At 39.9% G+C, this 24,501-nt stretch overlaps 1 protein-coding gene across 6 annotated transcripts in view; it reads right to left on the reverse strand.

Annotated features, from left to right (window-relative positions):
• The window catches only part of LOC104063581 (contactin-4), a 334,408-nt gene that overhangs the window by 95,589 nt on the left and 214,318 nt on the right, over positions 1-24,501 (reverse strand). For all 6 annotated transcript variants that reach the window (XM_054076800.1, XM_054076804.1, XM_054076799.1 and 3 more), the window contains one exon: positions 8,141-8,236. In XM_054076800.1, the coding sequence (XP_053932775.1) occupies positions 8,141-8,236 (96 nt within the window). The remainder of the gene's footprint in view (positions 1-8,140; positions 8,237-24,501) is intronic.

A 24,501-nucleotide genomic window follows, 5' to 3' on the forward strand; every position in this document is an offset into this window, starting at 1 on the left:
TGATCTCTTTTTACAGATGTCATGGGCTATCACTGATAAATAAAAAATCCATTAATGTCACCTTCCTTATTATTTTGGTATTTCCAAGGTCTTTACTGGAGAGTTGAGTGTCTTCCTTTCAAATTCTCCAGAAGAGCAGCATGTTTTACAAACCCCAAATGTCCTACCTCACAGCCTGTCCATGACATCCCAGTTAGGGTATAGAAGTATTATGGTAGGAAGCTCACAGTGGTGCCAACACTGAAGGTGATAAATGATGTACACCAGTTGAAAATTTGAGTCTGAATGCTTGTACCATAAGGCTGTACTTGACTGTGACCCTATTTCGCAACTCTTGCTCACACAACCCATCCCTGCTGAAATTGGACAGATCACATACACCTACGCAGGTGCTTAAATAGCACAAATCTAAAATGAGCTTTGTCATTTGTGTTATTGGAAAAAAAAGCAATTTCATAAATTTCTCAATTAAAGCAGCACTGTATGTGTATGCTGTCAGAAACATCAAGCCAAAGCATTCCTAAACTATGGAAGAATTTATCCTTCTCTCTCACCCTCAAATATGTTGATAAACTTGTGCACGTACTGAATCAGCAGTTCTAGAGAAAGGATTATGTCAGCTTAATTTTAATCTAATCCATTTCTATCTCCTGAGAAGCTTTTTACTTCTGGCTTTTAATAATTTAACCAGTAACTGTGGTGTAGTATAAAAAATAAATGATGGGAGATTGTCCTGGTTTCAGCTGGGATAGAGTTAATTTTCTTTTTGGTAGCTGGTGTAGTGCTGCGTTTTGGATTTGGGATGAAAATAATGTTGATAACACACTGATGGTTTTAACTGTTGCTAAGCAGTCCAAGACTTTTCAGCTTCTCATGCCGGCCTGCATGAAGGCTGGGAAGCTGGGAGGGGACACAGCTGGCTCCAGCTGGCCAAAGAGATGGTCCATACAATACGGTATCATGCTCAGTTTATAAGCTGGGGGAGTTGACCAGAGGCCAGTGGTCACCACTCAGGAATTGACTGGGCATTGGTGATGGGGTGGTGAGCAATTGCATTCCGCATCAATTATTTGGGTTTTTTTTTTATATTCTATTACTACTATTCTCTCTCCCTTTTGCTGTCCTATTAAACTGTCTTTATCTCAACTCACAAGTTTTACTTCTTTTTGTTCTCCTCCCCATCCCACTGGAGGAAGGGGAAGGTGAGTGAGTGGGTGCTGGCTGGGGTGAAACCATGACAAAGATGCACTTTAAGTGGAATTTACAAATCTCAATCACCTTTTATTTGAATAAGAGCTTCACATGCCTGATTTTAATAAAACCCATTTTTGCTGTACTGTAATAATCTTCAACATGTGGAATCATATGCAGAAGAATTATGCCCTCCTGCAGCTCCTAGAGCTGGCAAAGAAGCCTCATGTCCAACTCACCACCTCTCTGTAATCCTGCTATGGGAAGAAATACCTCAAGTGAATTTTGGGCTGTCAAGAAGAAATGCTGGAAGCTTCTTATATTCAGCCACAGCTTTCAGGAGCTTCTTGTGAGTGGGGACCTCGCCTCGGAGTTATGCTGCAAGAATATAGGAACTGGCAGGTTGGGGGAAGTTAATTTCTGGTTTTTGGTCCAAGATAAGTCACTTGGAGCCTTTTGAAGTTCAATAGCTTATGCTCTGGAAACCACTTTAAAAACATCAATACTACTTTGGTCATGGGAATTTGAGTACTGTATGGAGACGTGTGAGTGACTGTCACTACTAAGAGGGGAAACTGGTTACAGGTTCAAATATTTTTAATGCTACACTGCTTGCTATCCTCATGATCTCCATCTCCCCACACATACACACTACATCCTCCTCCACTGAGCAATACCTAGACAAATCCTGTTAGAATTTTGTTTTTTCCTATGCCAGGAAAGACACCTGTGAGCTGCTGAGCCCCAGCTCATGGGGAACACCACCCTAACGAGGCATTTCTCTGTTTGTCTGGAAATCAAGCCTTCCCTCCACCATTCTCCACCTTCTGCAAGCAGAACCGTTTGTACGCAACACAGTTTAACTCTTGCCCTGTGAACCAGAGAGGCCTGCAACACCTCCTGGTGCTGCATCTACCACATCTGCCAATGCTGACCCCTCCGCCACTGTCACATTCAAACATGCTGAAAGCATCACTTCCTACCACTGTCACTCTTGTAACTTGCAACCAGCTCAGCAGAACTTTTTTGCTTAGTTTCTTAGAGAAATGGAACTTCTACATAAATGTTGCCTACCCATCTGTGAGAGATTCCTCTCTGAATTATCTTCTCACTAATTGGAAACCAATCTGACCAAACAGCAAAGGCTTACAAAGACATTATGACAGGAGAGAAACGGTGAAACTACTAATGCCTCAATAAGGAGAAGGTAGAGGTAGTTCACCTCTTCGTCAGTCTGCTTTGCAAGAGGCAACTTAACAGTTCTGGGCATATGGGTAGTGCAAGAAGCACATTTTTAAAAGCTCTTGGCATACCACACTGGAAGAAACTAAAGGCTGAATATTAAGTGTATTGTAGTGAAGAGGGATGAGTACATAAGAAGCCCCAGATCACCTCCCATCTAAGCAGCATGACATGAGAAGCATTCTCATCTTAACAAGCTTAACATTCTCATCTTACATAGAAGTAACAGAACTCGTAGGATACAACTTCCATTTCTCTAAAGATTTCATATTAATGGGAACTTGCCACAAAAGAAAGATTGTTACTGAGAAGCTGATTGATTTAACAAGATGGGGAACATGTACTTCAAGACTCTTGCTCAATGCCATTTTGAACTGGTCATCCATCAGAAATACTAGATGCATTCACACAGTGGCATAAACATTGCAGAGTAGGCATAACAGGCTGATGCTTCCTGCACAGAACAAAATAATCCCCTGCTTTTATGTAGACATTATGTGAAAATGTCCTTGGCCTCTTTGCCTATGAGCTATTTCTAGAATAATTTCTTCCCTTTCTGTTACCTCTTTCAAAGTTGACTGTTTTCCAAAGTTTTAACATAAACTTTGCTTATTGTTGCCTGAAAGGATACCAACGGAGCATATTAAAAATTTTTGTTACCATTGTTACAACAATGGCTTTAAACATTTATTAATAATGTATTAATTCCTCATAAGTGACAAATGTGACAAGTTTCAAAGAAGAGAAAGAAACAACTGCAAGGTTGGAGCTACAGGAAGGGGAGTTAAAGGACACAAATACTTGACAGCAACTGAAAAAAAGCTCTGTTCCAAAGCACTCCCCACTGAGCAGCACTTCTTGGGGGGTGAAAGCCCCATACTTTAATTCTCTGATGGTATGAAAATAACTGACAATTGCCTTTCTCCTGCTACACTATTCTCATTAGTTTTCCCAGGTTTTCCCCCCTTCCTCCTGGCACTATGCAGCAGGGGCTGTATAAGCACGAGAGAATAAGAGATGTGATTTGTGCAATAGATTATTTACAAGACAAACCCTTCAAACGATTCATCACAACGCAGGCTTCAGCCATACTTTAAGGCAAAATGTTTTCACTGTTTCTAGGCCATGAAGTGTCCATCATAGCTTTTAAAAAAAATAAAAAAAGAAAAAGAGAGAAAAACTGACCAGGCGAGTAAGCACACACTAATCATTTTTCTGCAGAGCACAGAAGTGGTCTTAGCACAGCCGTAATCAGTAAAGTGCTTTCTGAAAACATGTCTGGTGTCTACACTTCACTACCTACCGTCCAGCATGAAAGGCTGAGATTGAGATGAAATCAGAACTGCCATCTCTCCTGTCAAATGCTAAAATTTAGTTAGTTCTACTTGATTAAGCTGTGCAACAGAACTAAAAGTTCTCCTAGCTTCTGGGGGAAAAAAAAAGAGGCAGGAGAGAACGAGAAAACCTGAACACATCTATTATGTGAAAAGCTGTGAGAACAATACTCTGTCAACATTTCAGCTCACTGCGAGAGACTCCACAGTGGTGTTTCCAACAGGAGTAATGGCATCAGATGAGAAAGAGTTATTTGAACAACTGAGCTTTAATGAATCTCCTCCTCTTACAAGATATGGACTTTTACAAGTACATTGAGAATATGGGCACAGCAGAGTGACAGAAAACTTATTTTCCTTGAACTTTAGCCTTTGCTCAGTCAAAGAGACATAGTTCCCAGACACTCAGGAAGGTCGTCTGACTCTGCAGCAGGGAGCAGAGGGATGAGGTGCCCTGGGAACTGAGGTTCAGCACTAGGGATTGTATTGGAAAAGTTCAGTTCTTGGGTCAGCTACCTAAAAAGAGCTATCGTCTGACTTATTTCTCCCACGGATTAGTGAGATAAATTAGGAAAAGTGAGAATAAATATACTCTAGATGTGATAAGAGGTGGTATGGCCTACGGCCAGAGATCTCAGAACAAGACATACCTCTAGGGAATGCAAAGGGAACACAAAACAATAATCAAGTGATTGAGAGATCATTTTCACCAGTTCTCTGTGTACATTCACCATTTCTCACAGCACTTTGAAATCTCAATCTCTAACTGTAAAGTTTTTCCCACAAGGGTAGGAAGGCAAATGTCATGAGAACATCATGTATATAGATCTTTCCAAAGATGAACCAAGAGAAAATTAGGGAGGGGAAGAGGGACAGGGCGTGGTGGTGTGTGTGAAGGAAATCCTAAGACAAGTTCATTTATCTTCCCAAAGGAGGGATCAGGAGGCAGATTTACAGGCTTTCTGTTGAGCACGCTTAAAAGCATCCTACCAATCCGTCAAAGTGAAACAAGCATACATACCTTTCTAGGACTGCAACTCTTAATCTCTAGACTCACAATGAAACAGCAAGGATGTTAGGAAGTATTTGAAAATGGTAGTAGTTAAAATATTACATAACCCTGCCCTGACCATCAAATAAATTTAGTAAAAGTGGCAGCTAAATGACTCAGTTCCCACAAACTTAAATGAAAAGAACTATTTGGCACGAAAGAATATTTGGTCTTAAAATTTGGAGATAAAGTTAAAAGGATAGTGACCTCCAAATACTTCCCAGGCATATCCCCCATGGAATGTAACTTATATTCAGAGGCCTGAGAAACATAAGTGTTTGCTTTGGTTTTTAGGGCTTTATGTTTATTGGTTTCAATTACGTTTATCTTAACAAATAAATGAATCTTGCCAAATTTGAGTAACATTACTGAAAAAAGCAAATGTGTAGAGCTAACCTGCTCCCCCCTGCAAAGCTCCTCTCAAAAAGAAAACTCTATCACCAACAGCTTAAATTGAACACTATTTTATGTTTTGAAATGCTTCATGGTTTCAAAATATAACTAAATGTAATAAAAGGTCTTAAAAATTAATGAAACAGTTCAGAAAAACCAAAGGTTGGTGGGGTTTTGGTTTTTTTGTTGTTGTTGTTTGTTTTTTCATTTTTGGCTAGAACCCCCCACAAATCAATTATTCCTGCAACTCCTCTGAAGATGAAAGCAAATGGTATTGATCTAGTAGGGCTTTGAAAATTTAAAGGAAGATAGCATTGTTTGTATGGCATGCAAATTATAGAGCTCACCAAAAGACATTTCAAGATACCTTCACTATAGTCTCATCAAAAAAGCCATGAAAACTTTTTGATGTTCCTCCCATTTCCAAAGTCATTGCTATGATTCAGTTACTGGGGACTGCTCAGTTAATGGTGCTGCGGGAGCAGCCAGCAGCGGCGATGGGGATCCTTGGGTGCTTATTGCATCAAAACCAAAGCCAAATTTTAGCTAAGTATATACTTTTAAGGACTTCTGACTGTTCTCTCCTGTCCACTTAAAATACCTGCATCATTGACACATCTATCACTAGGCTTTAGATTAAAAAAGCAGTGCAAATAATGAGGGTAATTATCTCTGAAAAATGCTAACAACTCAGAGAGGCTTCAACTCGTTCTTACACTGACTTAGTGCATATAAGTGAACAAATGAAGAAGGTAAAAAAAGAAAAAGAAATGAAAACTTTTAACAGACAAAGTGTCATAAATATGGCAGGACTGGCTTCAGGGGCTCAGGCATCCGCTGCTCCTAGAGCAGAAAATACAACAGAACCAAATGTGTGATCTGCATTTATTCTGGTTTTCAGTCCAGTGACTTTCTGAGCTCCAGATGAACATTTATTTTCCAGATTTTCAGCACTCAGCAGGCACTTCAGCACATGAGGCTATGGTATCATTATGCTGCTTAACAAAATGTAACACCAGGATGCACTGACCTGACAAAATAACGACTCCCTGCTGAAACTGTGCTGCAAGAGATACACATTTCATTTTCATCTTGGGGAACTGGGAGGGGGGAAAGTCTAGATTCATACGCAGAATCTCCAACTTGTACTAAACTAAAAATTGGGACAATTCATGGTGATACCCAAATTGCTCTGTGCAAGCTGCTCGCAGCTCATTTTATGGTGCTGAAAATACTTGTTTATCATTTGAACTAATTTTCAAGATGAATTTCTTATGACATCTGAATAGTAGGAAGCTCTCTATTTGGTATCATTAAGAAGAACAAGAAGAAACCCTCAACAACTAATTCATGTAGACCACCGTAATTTCACTTTCAGCTGCCAGCTCTTTAAACATTGATGTTTCCAAGCAGCAAAGTATCAAAGTGAACTACAGTTGAAAGCATAAAGGTCTGGATGTAAATAGACCTTTTTTTAGTAATACCCACAGTTTTGAAGACCAAGATGACCAATGACACAACAGTGGATAGGAAATGATTCCCTTCCTTCTAATTTACTGATTTTTCTAACTGGAAAAGGGCATAAAAACTTATGCCTCACCTCCTTAGAGCAACAGCTATTCTCAGATTTAACGGCTTTGCTTCTAATTTTTTTTAGGGTGTGCTTTTCAATGCAGAAGAGAAACTACAGTAAAAAAAATAATAAAAAAGAGAGTAGATTCCCCCCCCCACCCTCCCAGACAGTCGTACGCTTCAGCATCGGTCATTAATGTCCCCAGGCACCTTTTGCAAGGATGATTCAGTTAGGTTTGCTGTCCTAATCAAATTCCAAAATAAGTAATTGCATTTTCTCTATCTTAATGCCACTCACACTTTCAAAAAGATATGTTATTTTTCACTTCTAACCTAAGTGATTTTACTGTTGCAGTACAATGTTAAATACTTGCAACGCAATAACCCACTGGTGGGATATCAAGAGTATTGGAAGGAACTGATCTTTACAGCTTTGCTTTGCAAACACTGCCTTGGACCCTGGGGATTGAAACACGGCAGTTTTCTGACGTGCAGCTCCTTCCCAGTGATATCTGATATTCTCTTATGAACCTCCATCCGCCCAGAGCTGGAACAGGAGATAGCTGTGGTAATTGTGCAGTGACTGCTAGAGACCAAATAGCTTCGATTGCGCTGGGAGACATGCAGTTGGCCGACAGAAATGCAATGCATATGACTGAAAAGCATTAACTTGGCAGCTGTGACTTAAAACTCATCCTTATTTCTAATCTTGCGAGAAGGGAAAAGGAGGAAGGAAAAGTAAAACGAAATATTGCCACAGAAAAGATTAATTCTTGCAGAACAAGGGTCTCAGTTTGAATTAACTGGACTGATTTTGAATTTCCATTAAATACTTCTTGTGCAAAATACAGACCAGCAACTTGCCTAAATCCAGCCCAGCTTAGATACAAAATTGTAATAGTATCAATTTAAACTAGTTGTGGGTCTGGTTACAATTAAGATAATTTTCCACTTGGATTAGAGCTGGTCATAGATGGTGGTCATGTCGGTAGTCAGCTCTCATGCAAATAACTAAAGGAAATAATTATCCTTCACAGTTTTCTGCTTTTCTGGGCACTAGAAATATACTTCTTGGTTTTCATAAGATGCTCTTTTCCACATAGAGAACACGGACAACTATCCGGAATGCTTTTGTATTACCAGTACATACACTCATTTCAAAACTTTCCCCAAATCACCTGAACAAATGTACCATGACTTTCTTCTCACTGCTTACACAACCCACCAGTCAAGCTGACACCTACCACAGCCTTCTCCATGATGGTGTGCCATTTTAAACCTCTTGAAACACAGCATGGGAATGAAAACCTTGCAAATTGCTGCTGAGTGCTGAAAGCCAGAGGAAAAACTCCTTTACCTCCAGAATGGGGTGGTGGTCCACATAGCAACACCATTCCCTGGCCCTGGCGGACAGACACCGTGCTTCTTGTTCTGGTTTTGAAGTTCTCGAGATCTGCCAAGAGAGAAAGAACTCAATTAAAGGGAGGGTAACAGCTTTTCCTCATGAGGAGGACAGAAGCTTCACTAGGACTTTGCTACATGACAGAGAAAGTGAACATCAGCTTGGAAGAGTTCATTGGTGGGATGTGGGGCAGTTGGAAGTTGCTTTGGCTGCTAATCCTCAGAAGCAGCAAAAATGTCTCTGCAGGCTGCAAGGCTGGTAAAGGGGAGAAGATGCTCATTTAGGGAAGACATGCCTAAAACATCACCAGGAACCTGTATGCTCCCAGTTTTCTTTTATGAATTTATGAAGAATTCCTGCCTTAAACAATCACTACATCCAATTATAAGCCCGTATTATTTCTCTTTAGAGGTCTTGTTACTGATGGCATTGCAATCCATGTGTAGAAACCCTTCCTTTCCCATAAAGAAGTCTCCTGTAATAGTTGTATGTCACCCACACAGTGCTTTAATTAAACTAAATTCCTCTGTCCACCTCTCTCCTTTTCCTTTTCTTCAGGGGCCATGCACTGCAAAAATGCAACTCCCTCCCTTCTGCCCCTGCACACAGAATTGAAGAAACTTGCTATTAAGTAATGAGCTGACACTGTGAGCCAAGCAGTGGCATCAGGTATTAATCAGCACCACCAGCTCCTGTGCAGGAGCGCTAATAAACTGAATCACCTTGCTAGCCTTTTAACAGTCCTTTGCATTTAAATTTTAAATTTATTTTTTCTTTATTTCAGCTAAGCTGTGGTTTGGCGATTACAAACCTGTTGTCAGTGCAGTTGGGAACCAGAGAAAACACACACAGGTGATAAATATTTAACATTAGGAACTAGTAGGGACACCATTAGAAGGATGAGAAATTAAGCCTTGATTTTTACTCTCTCTTGAAAATGTTTCCTGAAAGTACTGGCATGCCTATTTTTAAAAAAATAAAATAAACAAAATCAGACGAAGTCAGTGCTTCAGTTTAGAAACTTCACAGATCCTTCCTGCTAAAGTCAAATGAGTCAGGACAAAATGCAGGCAAAAAGGGAATTACAGTGGAAGTAGCGTGTAATAATTTGCTATAAGTGCTAGCAGTCATTGTGAGATTTCCAGCACGGTTCTGCCATACTCTTATGCCATATGTGACACAATTCCTTGGATCTTATTATTATTTCAGTGTGTTCACTTCCATTTAATGGGTAATATTGTGGGGACTTAAAAAGCCTGCTGCACTGTAGTACATTCTTTGTGAAAAGAAACTCGACCAAACCTGCTACTCTCTCATCTTTCTTCTGCCAAAACCCATGGACAGAAGCAACACCAACTGAACTGATGAACTGATGCTGCTGCTCATGTGAGATGCTGAGGCTGTTGAATTATCACACCCTTTGGGCAAAATGGGTTTACACAGGAGATGCAAAACCACACCTTTTAAAACCAGTCTGAATTTAACCTGGGTATCAATTTAACAGCAGGTTCACCAGTGTGAGCTGTTTGTTCAGACTCTCTGTAGGTACAGGGAGACAATATAGCGTGGCATTTGCCAGTCACAAGTCATAGTCCGAGTGTGTAACTATAAGCAGGGTGATTTTCTTTGCCGTTCTGTGCTTTTTTTTTGGCCTTCTGCATTTTTTCATATCCGCACATCTAAATATTCAATAGAGAGAAAATAGCAGAAGTACTGGTAAGTCTCAAATAATATTTCATGGAAGATTCTCTGTATCCTTATTTACCTATTTGTATCTTCTTCCATGTTTACACAACCAATACATTACGCCATGTATGAATACAAACACACACAAAAAGATTTTAAAGATTATACAGAATTCACATTTTGGGCATGAATCCTAAAAAAAGCCATACGCAGGTCTGCTTTGGAACAGATGAAAGAAAAATTGCATCAACTGAGCCTGTGTATTTAAGACTACTTATACAGTGTTCTAGGGAGTTCTTCTGTTAATTGCAGAGGGGGGAATGGGAAAGGTCTTTCATTACTAATCATAAGAAACAATCACCTGCTTGGTGACCCAGCAACTCTTGATTGCAATAGTATGGAGAGAACGACAATAGCTGAAATGCAAATCTAGTTCTCTAACTTTTTTTTCTTTTAGAAAGAAACAATCCTATTTGTTGAAAAAAACAGCCATATATTTAGGATAACGAAAAGATTGCTACCATGAAAAGAAGGAAACTATGGAAGAATAGTCAAAATCATTTAGTGGCAGCAAACAAAGCAGAGCGTTTATCACTAACACTCATAGTGCAAGCTACAAAGCTTTGAAAGTCAAACGTCAATTCTGAAAAGCCTCATGCACATGCTTGAAACCTGGTTCTCAGTAAACTAACAAGATTAAGATAATTATAAGATAGGCTAATATTTTATTGAACTGATTAGGCTCATTATGCTCATCCACTCTGAAATCACAGAATGTTTTGGGCAAGAAGGTACCTCAAAGGATGGTACCTCAATGGATGCCATGGGCAGGGACACCTCCCACTGGATCAGGTTGCTCAAAGCCTCATCCAACCTGGCCTTGAACATCTCCAGGGATGGGGCCCCTATGACTTCTCTGGGCAACCTGGGCCAGTACCTCTCCACCCTCAGGAGGGTGAATTTCAATTTGTATATTTGAATCTGCACTTCAAGTTTATTTTTGTAATATCTAAATAGTAATTTCAATTAACAATATTATTAATATTTGACAAACAAGACATTTGATTTAAACATTACCTTGCAATCTTTTCCAAGAAATTAGGAACAATATCAGTGTTGTTGAACAGTAAGAAAGCATACAGACTAACGATGTGTGGATTCGAGAGGTTCTCCTCTGCTTTCACACGCTGTGCAAAGTGGACAAAAACCTTTCCTACAGAATTCTGCTCAAATGGATGCAGAATATTGCACTGAAATTTTGTACTGAATTCCCCATACATGGAGGCAAAGCCAATTGCTAAGCAAAAGTTAAACACATTTGCTGAAAACCACCCTGCAGGAAGCCTTAATGCAGTAGTACTCAGCACTTTTTTCCCCCATGTTTGTTATCTTCCTTTAAGAGAAACACAGCTGTTTAGTGCCTCTCTACTCCTGTCCAGAGACCAGGAAAGAAATTATTCTCTCTACTTTTGACATTAAAAATCAATAGGACAGCAAAAGAAGAAGAAAATAACCCTCACAGCTGCTGAATGACTGAATTACAGTGTAAGTGGCTTGGCTGTATGTGTCTCCCCTGACAAGAGCATTAACTTCCACTTTCCCTTGCCTTCAAGCCCAAAGACCCTGGATTTTTGTTCTTATTTGCCAACAAAAAAAGGAAACCCACAAAAACGCCAGAACACCTATTTAAACCAGCAAGCTCAATTATGTCTTGGAGCAGTTACTGTTTTGTAAGAAGTTTTGAAGCAGAGCTATCATAGCTCCATGCCTCCCGTGATACCAGCTCTCTTTCCACTGGAAATTGCACCCAAGTAGAACTAGGTGATCTAAGCTCTGCATGCGTCTGGCTGCTGGATGTGCAACTGTGCCCAAGTGGATGACCCCCATGACATGGCATGGCTATTCAGTACATGACATTACAAGCCTAGCCTCTACTCAAGTTTTTCTCGCTGTATTATATTTTACCTTTTTTGTTTGTTTCTTAATACTTTCTGTTGTATTCTTCCACACTTTACTTTTCATCAAGTTCTGCGTACATTGCCAATGCGATCACCGACTCCTGACACACATGCTTTTGCCCACATGTTGAAAATAAAAAAATCAAAACAAATCCAACAAAACCCCCCAGAAGTTGTTGAAAAACAGCTCAGAATGTAGATCAAAAGAAATTAATTTTAGATTTTGGGGGGAAGCAGTGAAAGCCTTGAACAGGTCACTGCCTTCTCCAACAGAAGTGAGACATTTCTGGTTTATGTCTAGAAGCACCATCATGAGGAGACAATGCCATCCCTTGAAGTGTTTGCTAACCCAGTGAAGGATGTTACAAAACCCAGTGGTAGGAAGCTGAAGTCATGGAAACGGAGATGAGGAGCTACACTTACTATGAATGATGATGATCAGCTGTTGGAATAAACTACCAAAGATCAGTGGGTTCAGCATCCTTGATGCTTGGAGATCAAGACTATTTTTCTAGAACATGTACAAACACTAACTATGCTTTAATTACACTTGAGCAGCCAGGTTCAGTTAAGGATAAACTGGCAGAGAATGCTTCTAGTAATAAACAAGAAGCCATAATGCCTGGGGGCCTGCACCCATCCAGCCTTTAGATGGGTGAAACACTGGGAAACTGGAGGAGGTCTGGAAGCCAGTGAGATAGTCTGGTGGCCAGATGCCCACTAACAGACCTAAGAGTCTCAGAGGTTTGCTTCCTGGGACCTGGCAACATAGTATGTAAGAAATCTGGAAATAACCACGTTATGATTTATTAAGTAGCGCACGGAGAACTAAATACCTTATAATAGACATAAAAGACACAGTCATTTAAAGAGTTTACAGTTAAATGTTAGACATAACACAATGAACATTGGTAAACAGAAAAGAGAGAACAAGATAAAGCAAAACAATGCCTAGAAGTGATAAATTCATTAAGTTTTAGCATGCAGGCAGCTCCGTGACTTAATTAAAGTTTTCAGGGTGTGAATTGCTTCAATTACAGTGATCTATCATTGCATATATCAAAACAGAAAGGAGCTTTAATTTCAATAAAAATATTTATACACGAAACAAACAAAACATGACCAGAATTGATGACTGCTTAAACAAAGAGAAAATGCTTATTGTTGGGGCTAGAATACCTGCACGTACTTTTGGTGAAAATACATTACCAACTTAGGATTTGTGGCACTAGGCAGTAAATGACCATGAAAAAAATACTGTTTCCATTCATAGGATCAAAAAGGATTGGAGATGCAAAGAGGATATAAACTTACCCTAACTAATGAAAGCAGCACACATCTGCACAAGAAATCCTAGGTCACTTGCACCAATGAATAACTCACAGATCAGGCTTCTAGTTTAAAAGTGTGATTTCAAATAATCAAGATCAGGTAATTTCTATAAAAATAATACACTTGCATATTAGTTTTTGGTCTGTTTAACTGGGACATTTTCTATTTAGAAAGCAATTGTCAAAATTGATTAAGAGAAACCACTAAGGCAGAAAATATTAATGCTTTCCAATTCTCGAGGTCAATGTCCAGCCAATGCATATTGGGAGGATGCAATACTAAACCAATGACTCCACTGAGAACAAAAAAATATTGTATAAGCTCCAGTAACTCCAGTTTCACATGAGTATGTGATTAGTAATGTTTTCAGTGCAAGAAAGAGAATGTAACAGGGAGGCTTAATAGGAATGCATACAGGTTATCATGATTAACACTGTTGGTCAGACCTTACTTAATGAATAAGTGAAGATCCTACTTAAATTTCATCATCTCTACAGTATCAATTCTAAATTGGACTTGGCAGACTCATCTGAGTACAAAACCGTCTGTATTTAACCTGTGAAAAATACATTGATTTGTTCCACTGACAGCACTGTACCAGTGATTGCACGACTTTGAGAAAGTCATTCAAGTTCTGTGTCAAACTTTTCACAACTCTAAGGATAAATATTTAAGCTGTGTATCTCAATAGAGACTTAGTTAGCTAATATTTGCACAAAAACCTGACGCCTGATGCTGAAATGCACTAGAGTGCAACACGCTGTTGGCACGTGCACACTAACATCTACCCTTTAATTTGGACTTGAATTGCATGACTAGATTTTTCTGTAGCTACCAGGTACAGGTAAGTAATGCCAATCTGATACAGATGTTTACTCCTCAAAAATGTTTCAAAGCCCAGAAAATGCCAGCAGCAGCTGTCAATTCCATCAACTTTTCAGTTTAGGTAAGGTATTGCATTAAATGACCTCCTTCCAAAACCTCAAATGTGGTTTAATAAAAGCTTAAACAGTCTGAAATGACCCAAAGCCCCTTAAGACTGGGTAGTTTGTCTCAGTAAATGGCATATGGAAATTTTAATAAAAAAGATATGGCTTTTCACAGTTACAATAATCCAACGTTGGCTAGAGTAATGAAAAATGTCCCCAAGTTTTAAGTAAAAAAAATCAGTACAGCAAAGAATATTCAATTATAAGCAAACAAAAAAAAAAAAACCATAGCCTTTTATCCTTCACTAGAGTGTACTCAGGTTTGTATTTTATTTATGAAATTCAGTGATGCTTTTTCTAAGCAACCACTAGTTAAGTCCTAGAAATTGAAGTTTGCTCTTTAAAAGAAACATTTCACAGATTACATCGAAGTATGAGCAAAAACGCGAGACCAGATCAGCTCAGTTTTCCCACAAGTTGCCGGTGGCAAGGGCAATGTAACATTTGACCTCTACTTTTTTTTGTATGTATATCCAATTTCATTTACAGCTCCACGGATTGTTCTATTGTTAAGACCTCTGCCCAAGCAGAGCGGTTACAGTGTCTGTACGTGAGGCTCACTTGGTTCCCGTTATTGGCTGCAATGTGGAAATCACTCAGCTGCCGAGGTTTGCATGCCCCGAAAACCAGACCAAAACAAGGAGGCTTCCCACAGGAGGCTGCAACTCTCAGGTCATTGGTGATCTGACAGAGATAGCCCTATTTTTTATGAGACCTAAGCTCTCCTTTGCCCACCTTTGTTTTTTTTGGAAGAGGGTTTCCTTGTTTTCATTTTTTTTTTTTAACATGCAGCATATTTTAAGAACCCAAAATCCATGATTATCCTGCTTCTGAAATCAAGAGAGAATTCTCTATGCAAGAGAGCTATTTTAGAACTATTAAACAAACAAAAAAAAATTATAAAAAATAACATGAATAGCAAATGATTCAAATGGATGGTGACAGGTGCCTGCATGTCTTTTAGAAAGCCAATTTATGTGACTATATCACGCAGAAGCGCTGCTGTACATCGCCTTGAATGGCACACTGTCAAAACCTCATACACCATTAGTGAGCCCTTTGTCATTACATTTTAGGTTTCTTTTCCTAATAATTAGAAAAACAGTGTCAATGCTATTTTTATTTTATCTTGTTCAACTGATATGAAACTATTTCTCCTTTTGCTATATGCAACAAAACCATGCATATGCCAATCACTTCATTCTACATCACTGAATTTTAATTTCCAAAATAAAAAATTTCTCTAATACGCAGGCTTAGAGAAAAAAATATTAGTGGCTTTTATATTGCTGTATTTTAGTTAAAAGTCTATCCCTAGAGACTTTTGTAAATCAAATTTGATAACACAATAGTGATATTCCTCTACTGAGTCAATGTTAATAGCAAGTAGCTCCCAAAGCATAATACCTGCGTCCACGTGTCTATCTGTATCTTCATATGGATCATTATCCCTACAGAGCGAGCTGTTCAATGAACCTTGATAGAGGATTTATGTGCTTGAAGGAAAAACTAGGGATTGTAACACAGGATGCTGAGAATACAACCACAAGGTAACTGCAAAGGCCTCACTGGTGCAGCCACAGGATGGAAATGGAATGGGAGCACAACCCACAGCTCATCATCACCAAAGGAACACAACCTGGCACTGAGCAAAGTGGGTTTGGGTGGAACACAGAGAAGCAGAAGCAAGAACACTACCTATGTAAATCACATATAGCAAGACTCAGACATAACAGAGTCAGAAATCAGTGAAGAAAAAGGGAGTTAATACAGCAGTAGTAGCAAATGTATTAGAATACCCAGTGAGACTCAGCCAGGGGAAGAAACCCACCATCACGCTCTCCAAACAAACACTGGAGGCAGGTGAGTGGCTGTTAACTACCTCCTCCTGGGAAGGCTGACACCACTCAGCTTATGTCCAGGAGGAGCACAGGAAGGGAAATAGGTAGACCATACCCACACACCCTACGTTGTGGGCACCATTGCAACTGCACAATTACTGGGAATTAGCAATAGCTGGATACTATACACTTATAGTTACAGTGTAACTAAAGTAAAAATGCATCTTCCCTTAGGCTACCAACACTTCAGTTAGATTACCAAGAAATCCTTTGATCAACTTTTTAAAAAGCATTTTTTTTTCAGCTTATAGAAACTGCATGGGTCCTTTTGTTCGGAATTCCACCCTTGAGGCTTGGTTCCAATTTGGATACAAGAAAAACTTGAATGGTTAAAAAAGAATTTGATAAGAATTTGCCTTTATTGTATTTATTGAATGACCTTTGAAGCATCCATATAATAGGAAATAAAATAATGATAAAGGTAAGGGGTACTTACCTCTTCATATATGTGAAACCCACAATCCATTTATGTACACAGATACAGCCAAGACACCTAAAGTCAATTTTCAAGCATGACTTAGAAGAGATTTACAGAGCATAATGGGGTTTGCCTTCTCATACTCCTATAATTTTAAGACAATCCCAGCAATCTAAGATTTAGAATGATGTTTAAGGTCATATGTAGTCCTTGAATAAAAGTCAACGGAATATGTTTATTATTAAAGACTAAATGACTTCTCAAGGGTATTCTGAATAAGATGGCAATGACACACTGTTAAACAAAACAAAAAAAAAAAAAAAAAGAAAGTGACCAGAGGGTTTTGCCAAGTCTTCCCAGTTCAGACTGAATAAAGAACTCTCCATCAAGAGATAGCTTGGATGTCCTCTTCCAAATTGTTTTCATCACATTTGCATAACTCTCCACCTATAACAGATCATGCTTTCATATCCTGGACAAAATACACAACCAGATGGAGACAGAAGCCATTTGCATCACTGCCTATGGAATAATATGACTTCATTGGCTGTAGACTATAAACTATGCTAATTTGGCCCATAAAATAGTCTTGAAGATGAAATTCTAGTGCATCCCAATCAATTTCAGGGGACATTGGTTTGAAGAAATCATAGTCTGTCTATATGAAGGCAGGCTGAAAGCACTTTAACTGATGACTAGCACCCACAAAAGCATTAAAGCTTTTTGCTCTCGAAACACTTGACAAGATTTGCCTCCTGATATTTATGGCTCTAATATCTCTAAACACTGTCTCTATAAAACCTGTGCCTGACTTTTTAAAAGCAGAGTTTTATGTCATCCCTTTCACAAATACACAAAGATTAAGTTCTTCTGCCCATGTCCTTGCTGTTGTGTCAGGACTACACAGCGGGCTTTGCAGTTCAGAATAAAATCCCCTTTGATAGAGAGCTTAATAGAATTTTAGTTTAAGAGCTGGTCTTCTAATGAATAATTTTTAGAGTCACTGATTTGAGAAATAGTTTACAAGTCTGGGGATGAAAGGTTTCTAATTTGACCTTTAGAACATAAATTTCACTGGGATTTCAACTTCACTGAGGAAAAAATGTTTTAGAGGTAAACATCTTCCCATTCCCTCACCTTGCCTCTGCTTTGGAAAATGTTTTTGCTTGGACTTTATTACTGTAGGCATGTTGTACAAGAGGTACAAAAGTACCTCTGCATCTTTACCAAGTGGCCAGGTCCAGTTTGGAGCTTTAGACCTTTCCTTTGCTGCATGGAAACTGCCATTGTTCTCACAAGATGCAAAAAATTCTCAGCTAAGCCTTTGCTGAGCAGGCATCTGCGGGATTTTCATGGTGGGGTTTGCTCTGAAGTCTCAACTTAGCTAGACAACAAGAAGAGCTGTGTACCTGGAGGAGTTGTAGGTTTGAACCCAAACCAGATGTTGTCAGAGGAGGCACACTGCCACCTGCCAGGGAGAAGGGCTTGCAGCTCTTCTTTTCAGAGCCAGGAGCAAGTTGTAAACAGCCACATTTGATTTAAGAAAGTAGAAAGCTGGTGTGGTATGTTGGTATGCAAGCCAAGACCTTGTTTTCCTCCCAAGCTCTCCCTGCTCGCCCCATCACTCACATCTCTGACCTATGTATCATCTTGGACTTTGACATCTCTATCAGGCTTCTCATATCGAGACTATGTTTAAATCTTGCCAAGTCTTACTGACCACCATCTATCAAAGACAGATTTGTCTACCCGCATGGCTGAAAATTTCTCCTCAGGCTTTTACCTTGCATCCCAAAGATGGTGACGTTTTTTCTCAAGCATTACCAATGACACTGGCAGACATGCAGCTGTGGGAGTCATGGATCCTCCTGCCGTGCTCGGAATGCTTTCTCCTTCCTCTGTCACACCAAGTAAAATTTGATTGTCCTCATCGGGATGGCTCTTTCTGGCACACTATATCCTCAGCACCTCACTGGGATTTGATCCTTGCTTCCAAATAGGCAACAAGGAAGCCATTTGTCTTACTGAGAGAACAGGAGACTCTTAGCAGTAGCTGCAAGGCACTGCCCACTGTTCTCTTCCCAAATCAAATCACACTTTCTATGATATTACCAAAGAAAAAGAAACAAAAAAACCCCAACTCACTCTGCAACTTTTATGTTCCATTTCATTAAAGCTGCCTGTTTACTATCCTTCTATAGGAAATGCTTCAAACATTCATTTTGAAGCAACTCTCCTACTTGACACAAAATGCTGAGGACTCAGAAAATTTTATTGCTTTAATCTGGAAAATCTGGGCAGATATTTCCCCTTGGGTTGACTTGAATGGAGCTACTTCACTCTCAAGGTTTTCTTTTTATATTTTCCTAGCAAAACAATTGGTTATTCACACACTTTCTGCCAGCACAGACGATCTTGCAACAGCCAGAAAGCAGTACTTCTGTTGGCGGCAGGAGATACCGCAGAGTATTCTCTCACTCCGTAGCTGAGCATTGCAGATGCCCTATGTGTTCCCTACTGCATATTCTGCTGCACCTTCTTACTTTGCGCAGCTAAATGAATTCAAATTCAGACACCAAATAATGTAAAATAATGTGGCATAAGCTTGCTCAGCCAAAAGTTGCAAAGAAAATTTTCCCTTTACTTGATAGAAAGACAAATGAAAAGGACCCCACAGAGATACTGATCCTCAGAGGGTGTGTGGTAGTTCACCTTGCTTATGGAACTACACATTATGATGCTAGGCAGCATCACACAGAGAAGATTCTCGCATTCTATTCACCTCTCGTGTCTAATGAATTATGAAATGGCAGTCACGTTTGTTGCAGATAGGAAAACTAACATGGGACAACTTTTGACAAACATATATAAAGCTCTGCTGTCCTTTGCATGCCAACACTGACTCCCAGGCTCTGCCTTCCAGAAGGAAAATAGGAAAGAAAAAATAAAACAATGAAAAAGTAGCCACCAGGATAAAACTGTCCTGGCCTTGGCCTTGCATCCCATCAACAGGAACAGAAATTGTCTTACAGCATCGACCTCTGCTCTTTGAGTATAGCCTGCACCTGATCAGCGGGTCCTGTAACCGCTATTTTCCATGCATTTCAAGACAAAACTGATTTGCATCGATACAGAATCGGCAAGAATCAGCCTAATAACAATAATTATTTCTTCAAACTAGGTAAACAGTATTATTTCATTTGACAGACCAGGGGATTTAGAGCCTAAAGGGGAGGTGTTACAAGAAGCATTCCAATAATTGACAAAACAATAAATCTCCTGATTCCTTGTCCTATTCTCTATCCACTGGATACAAAACACCAGAAAAAAATGATTACAATATGCCACGAAAACATATACTTGAAATTGTCCCAAATAACTGGGCTCAGAACCTCAACACTTATTGCTTCATTCAGAACATGAGAGAAAATTAAAAAACTCCACTTCTTTCCAGGTCTAGTTGGAGTTTTCCACAGCACTCTGACATGCTATAACACAAATATTTTCTCAAAACTAGAAAGTGTTTCACATACTAGCAGAGCTTTTTTCAAGGAAAGCTTATGTCGCTGGCCCTTGGCATGCTGGGACCATATTGCTTTATTTAAGTGTTCACTTTTAAACAAACATCTACATCTGCATTTAGTTCTTGAAGATCCACCCCCAAGATACTATGTATACTTTGAATGCATGTTATTTCATGTATTAAAGGCAAAACTAATAAATATGGAGAGAGACAGGAAAAAAACCTCTCAAGCCTGTGCCTTGCTGTTCCCTACATTTCTAAACCACAGAAGAAACTGTGGAGCTGCAACCAACCTGCGACCTTAAGCTCATTGTGCTGCGATGCCCGGAGGCACTGGTGGCAGCTTTCCTGCCCAGCGCAGTAGCTCCCAGCCACAGCCCTCTGTCATCCCCTGCCCCGTGCAACACTCCCTGCTCTTAGCAGCACTATTTCTGCACCATATAAACTGAAACACACTTCTTAAGTAACACTGGAGCCTTACAAGATTACTAGTTCTGAGAGAAGGTGTGCTGATTATTTACAAATGCTCTGCCACTGCTTTATGTAATAATGTAGTCATCTTATTTGTAACCCTTGGGTGGAAACAAACCAGGCATAAATCATGTGTTTCTGTTCTAAGTTAAGGGTCCTTCTATGACAGACAAAAGTAGGTTATATGTCTATCCTATGCTACATACTCCCTGTTGGTCCTATTCATCAAAATTAAGGAAAAAAAAAGAAAAAAGGAAGAGCTTACAGGAGGCTTAGCCTGGTTTTCCACCCATTGGGGATTGCGTGGCCAAGGTGCAGAGGTTGGGAGCTGGCTCTCCAACACTCATAACTGCACTTTGCGTAGCTAATGTTTCAGCAAAGGAGAGAAACACTGGGAAATGCTTATGTGGAAAAACTCAGATTTGCTTGTTGCCTTGTTAACAATACACTCTGCATCACATCAAATCCAGTCCTGCAGGCCCAAAAGTAACAATGACTGATTTTGGATAAGACCATCAGGCCCCTTTACTGTTAATAAATGGTATTTTTCCTGTAAATGACCCTAGAGGAGGAATCGGTGATTCTATTTACATGTATACAGAAAGAGACATTTCCTGAGCCAAATTCGTTCTAATTACCCCCAAATCTTATCTGACAGCCTAGACAATTTTAAAATTATAACTTTGCAGAAGTGGGGACACCACAAATAGCTTGTGCCCTATTGTTACAGGCTGACAGCCTCATTTGTATAAATGCACGGAGGAAAATGAGGATAGCTAGTACATCCCAGACACTTTGGTGGAACTGGGGTAGCCTAGGAAGATGGGGGCTCTGGCAGTGGACAGAAGTCCACATGTAAGCTCTAAAACAATTATTTGTTTGCTGAGTTTTAGGAACTACAAATCAACTCTTCCTTTAGGAAGAATGAAAAGTTTGAGGGATCTCTCTTATCAGTGAATCTCTACCAAAACAGACATATTTACTGGATCTAGAATTTTTAAAATGCATCCAGCATTTCTAGAAAATTTTATATTGAGTTTTTTAGTCTCCTTGGAAACTGAAATAGGAGGGGTCAGCCAGTGGAAGCAGAGGTAGACCCTTTCCAGCACGCTGTCATTTGTTGCTGCTACAGAGCTGCTCCAGTTTGCCACAATCAAACTCTGTGTCTGGCCAGGACTTGTACAAGCTCTGAGAGGCTCCAAAGAGAAAAAACACAGCCAAGGAGATTTTTGAGGTGTGTAGAGGAAAGCAGGCCACCTTAAGAAAAACACTTCCTAAAGATGTAAGATAAGCTAAGAAAATTAAATTATTTAAGGCATATTCACAGGCTCTGGATGTAATCAAAGTCCAGCTGCTGGCCGTAGATGTTAACTCTGAACTGTGACTATATGCATGGGAGGCAACGCGCTGGTGAAAATGCTAGGAAGAAGTAAAGACTATGGGAAGAGTTGCAGGTTGGAAGACCAGGTTCCAAATAAGCATAAGGGGTAACCGAGCAAGAAATAGGCGAGCATGATGTTTCAATATTGGAGTTAAAAACTATCCTTGGAGTGCAGGCACATGTTCTGTAGTGGCAGCTGCAGGCAGGGGCGCTTTCCCGTCTTGGTGTGGGTGTGCAGCTCCCACCCAAGATGCTGAAAACTCCCATCCCCGTATTCTCCACAGTGGCTTTTTACAAGTGGTCTCACAGCGAACCAGAACAAAGGGGTCGGAAAAAGGTGCCCAATGGGGTTTCTGCCCTTCCTACATAGAAAAACCTTGAAAAAATAAACTTCCTGAAGAGGATGAGCATGAGTGGCTGATGGGCTGCCGAGGGACGAGCAGGGCCGCACATAGCAATCGTCCCAGCTGCGATCTGACTCCAGAAAAAAACAACACAAACCCTCAGTCTCCTTAATTTCCATGAGGTTTAAAACACATCATCTTTTCTCAACACTCAGACGTTAGTAATCACTGCGGAAATGATTTAATTTGCGTGCCGAATGCCTCATTCAGCCGAGCGGCAGTGCATCGCTTCATTGATCAATCAATGCAATTGTTGTTGCGCTTGTTTGTTTAGGAAAGGCAAGGCAGATACTTTAGTGGTTTTCTGAAAATGTTTTCATTATTAATTGTTCTTAAAAGAATTACTTCATTGATCATTTAATCTCCAAAAAGAAAATGAATGCACTTCAGGGCAATAAGAGGGTACAACAGTAAAGAATTTGAGCAGCAATTATAATTTGTTTCTTAGCAACTAATAGCAAAAATTATGGGATTTGCTTGGGTACAAGATATAACAGGAATCATTCCAGCAGTGGGAATATCAAAAAAAAAATCCTTTTCAGTATAATGTTGGGAGTAATTTTCTTTTTCTATCATCACAGTGAAATTATTTTGGGATGGTAGGTCAAAGCCCCAAAGTATTCTCATTGCAACCACATTATTACTGTATTTTCTGCTACCATTTGCACTGCACAGTGCCAAGCCCTAGCTGCTAATTCATGCATAACAGTTATTTTCACAGAAACTCTTCTATAAAACAAATTCCTTTAATAAAGCGTGGGGGGAAACAGTTTTCAGAAACAATAGTGTGATTCTCTGCCATTAGGGGTACATTCATGGTAATGAAGTAGAAAGTTAGAGTTCCTATAAATGAACAATCCAATGGAAAATGTACAAAAGGTTAAGTCTGAGTTTGCTGCCCCAGTTAGTGGTGGAGGGAAGACCACCTGCAAGCCTTGCCCTTCTGGCATGGTTTAATCTCCAAACACAGAAAACCAGTTCAGGCTAAACTCCACACACAAAACCAGGCATTCAACTGGGCTGACTGCAAGAGGAGGAGACCTTTGATCTCATCTTATCTGCCCACAGCCTGGGGCTCCAGGGTAGCACAGCAAAGGTTTGCTGTTGCTGCTGCTTCAGCATCCTGTGAGGACACCTCCCTTCAGCCCTGTCATTCCCTCTCCTGGGGTCTTATTTCTCTTCTAAAAACTGATGCTTCAGCCCCCTGGACATTTCAATTATCATTTTCGCCAGCTGCAGAGAAAAAAAAACCCATAGCATTAGCACGGGCCTGTTAAATTACAGATTCAAAAGGAACTCCTCCATAGAAAATTTCTACAGGTCAGACAAGACACTGATTTAGAACTATCTCAATGCAGAGTGGAGGAAGGAGGACACGGACTGTTCCCTCAGTGTAGGGTGTGACAATGTGCAAAATGCTAAAAACAACTGAAAAGCACATCCCATTTGTATTAACAGCTCATGTTTCACAGACATCACTTTTAGGCATTTTTTAATAACAACAGAAGGCAAAACAATACTATGACTGAAGAACTGCACCAATTTGAACTTGATTTTCCTCTTTGGATACTCATTTCAAAATCAACAGCATGTGACAAACATCAGCACTGATGAGAAAGGCAATGACTACTGCATAGCTACTCACCCACTCTCTGGAGAGTTCATTTTTAAACTAGCATTACTACAGGTAGTACAGTCTTTGTGTCTTTCAGGTTAAACTGCAAATCCTGTTGAGGAGTTTAGGGCCAAATTGAGTCTAGTTATCACAGCAGGCAAAGGATATTTCATCTACCTGCACTGAGGGTGGCTCCACAGGAGAAGACAAGGGGTCATCTATCAGGAGAGCAAAGTGGAGCCTTGGCCCCATCCCAGGGATGCATTAGCTACCACAGGTGAAGGTGGCAAAGGAGTAGACACAGTCTGAAGACGCCAGGGTGGAGTCACAGAGGTGACCAGATTGGCTCTCTGCACAGCCTCTGGAGTGTGCAAAAATGCCTGGCTTCAAAGCTTCGGTGGTAAAACACAAACTGCTGCCTCAGCAAGGTAAAATAAATATTTAATAAAAGTTAATCTCTAATTAGAGTTGTTGCTCTATAGATGCTTGTAAATCAGGTGAAGGGTAAAGACAGTAATTGCCATTCTCTTTGCTGGGGAAAGTCCCATCTTGCTCATCCCACCCTACCAATGGGATTGTAAAGAAACTGATCCAGGCATCATTTAGCAAAGAATTACAAACAGAATTCTTTTTGTTCC

This window comes from Cuculus canorus, chromosome 11 (assembly GCF_017976375.1).
Source record: "Cuculus canorus isolate bCucCan1 chromosome 11, bCucCan1.pri, whole genome shotgun sequence".
NCBI classification, from domain to species: domain Eukaryota; kingdom Metazoa; phylum Chordata; class Aves; order Cuculiformes; family Cuculidae; genus Cuculus; species Cuculus canorus.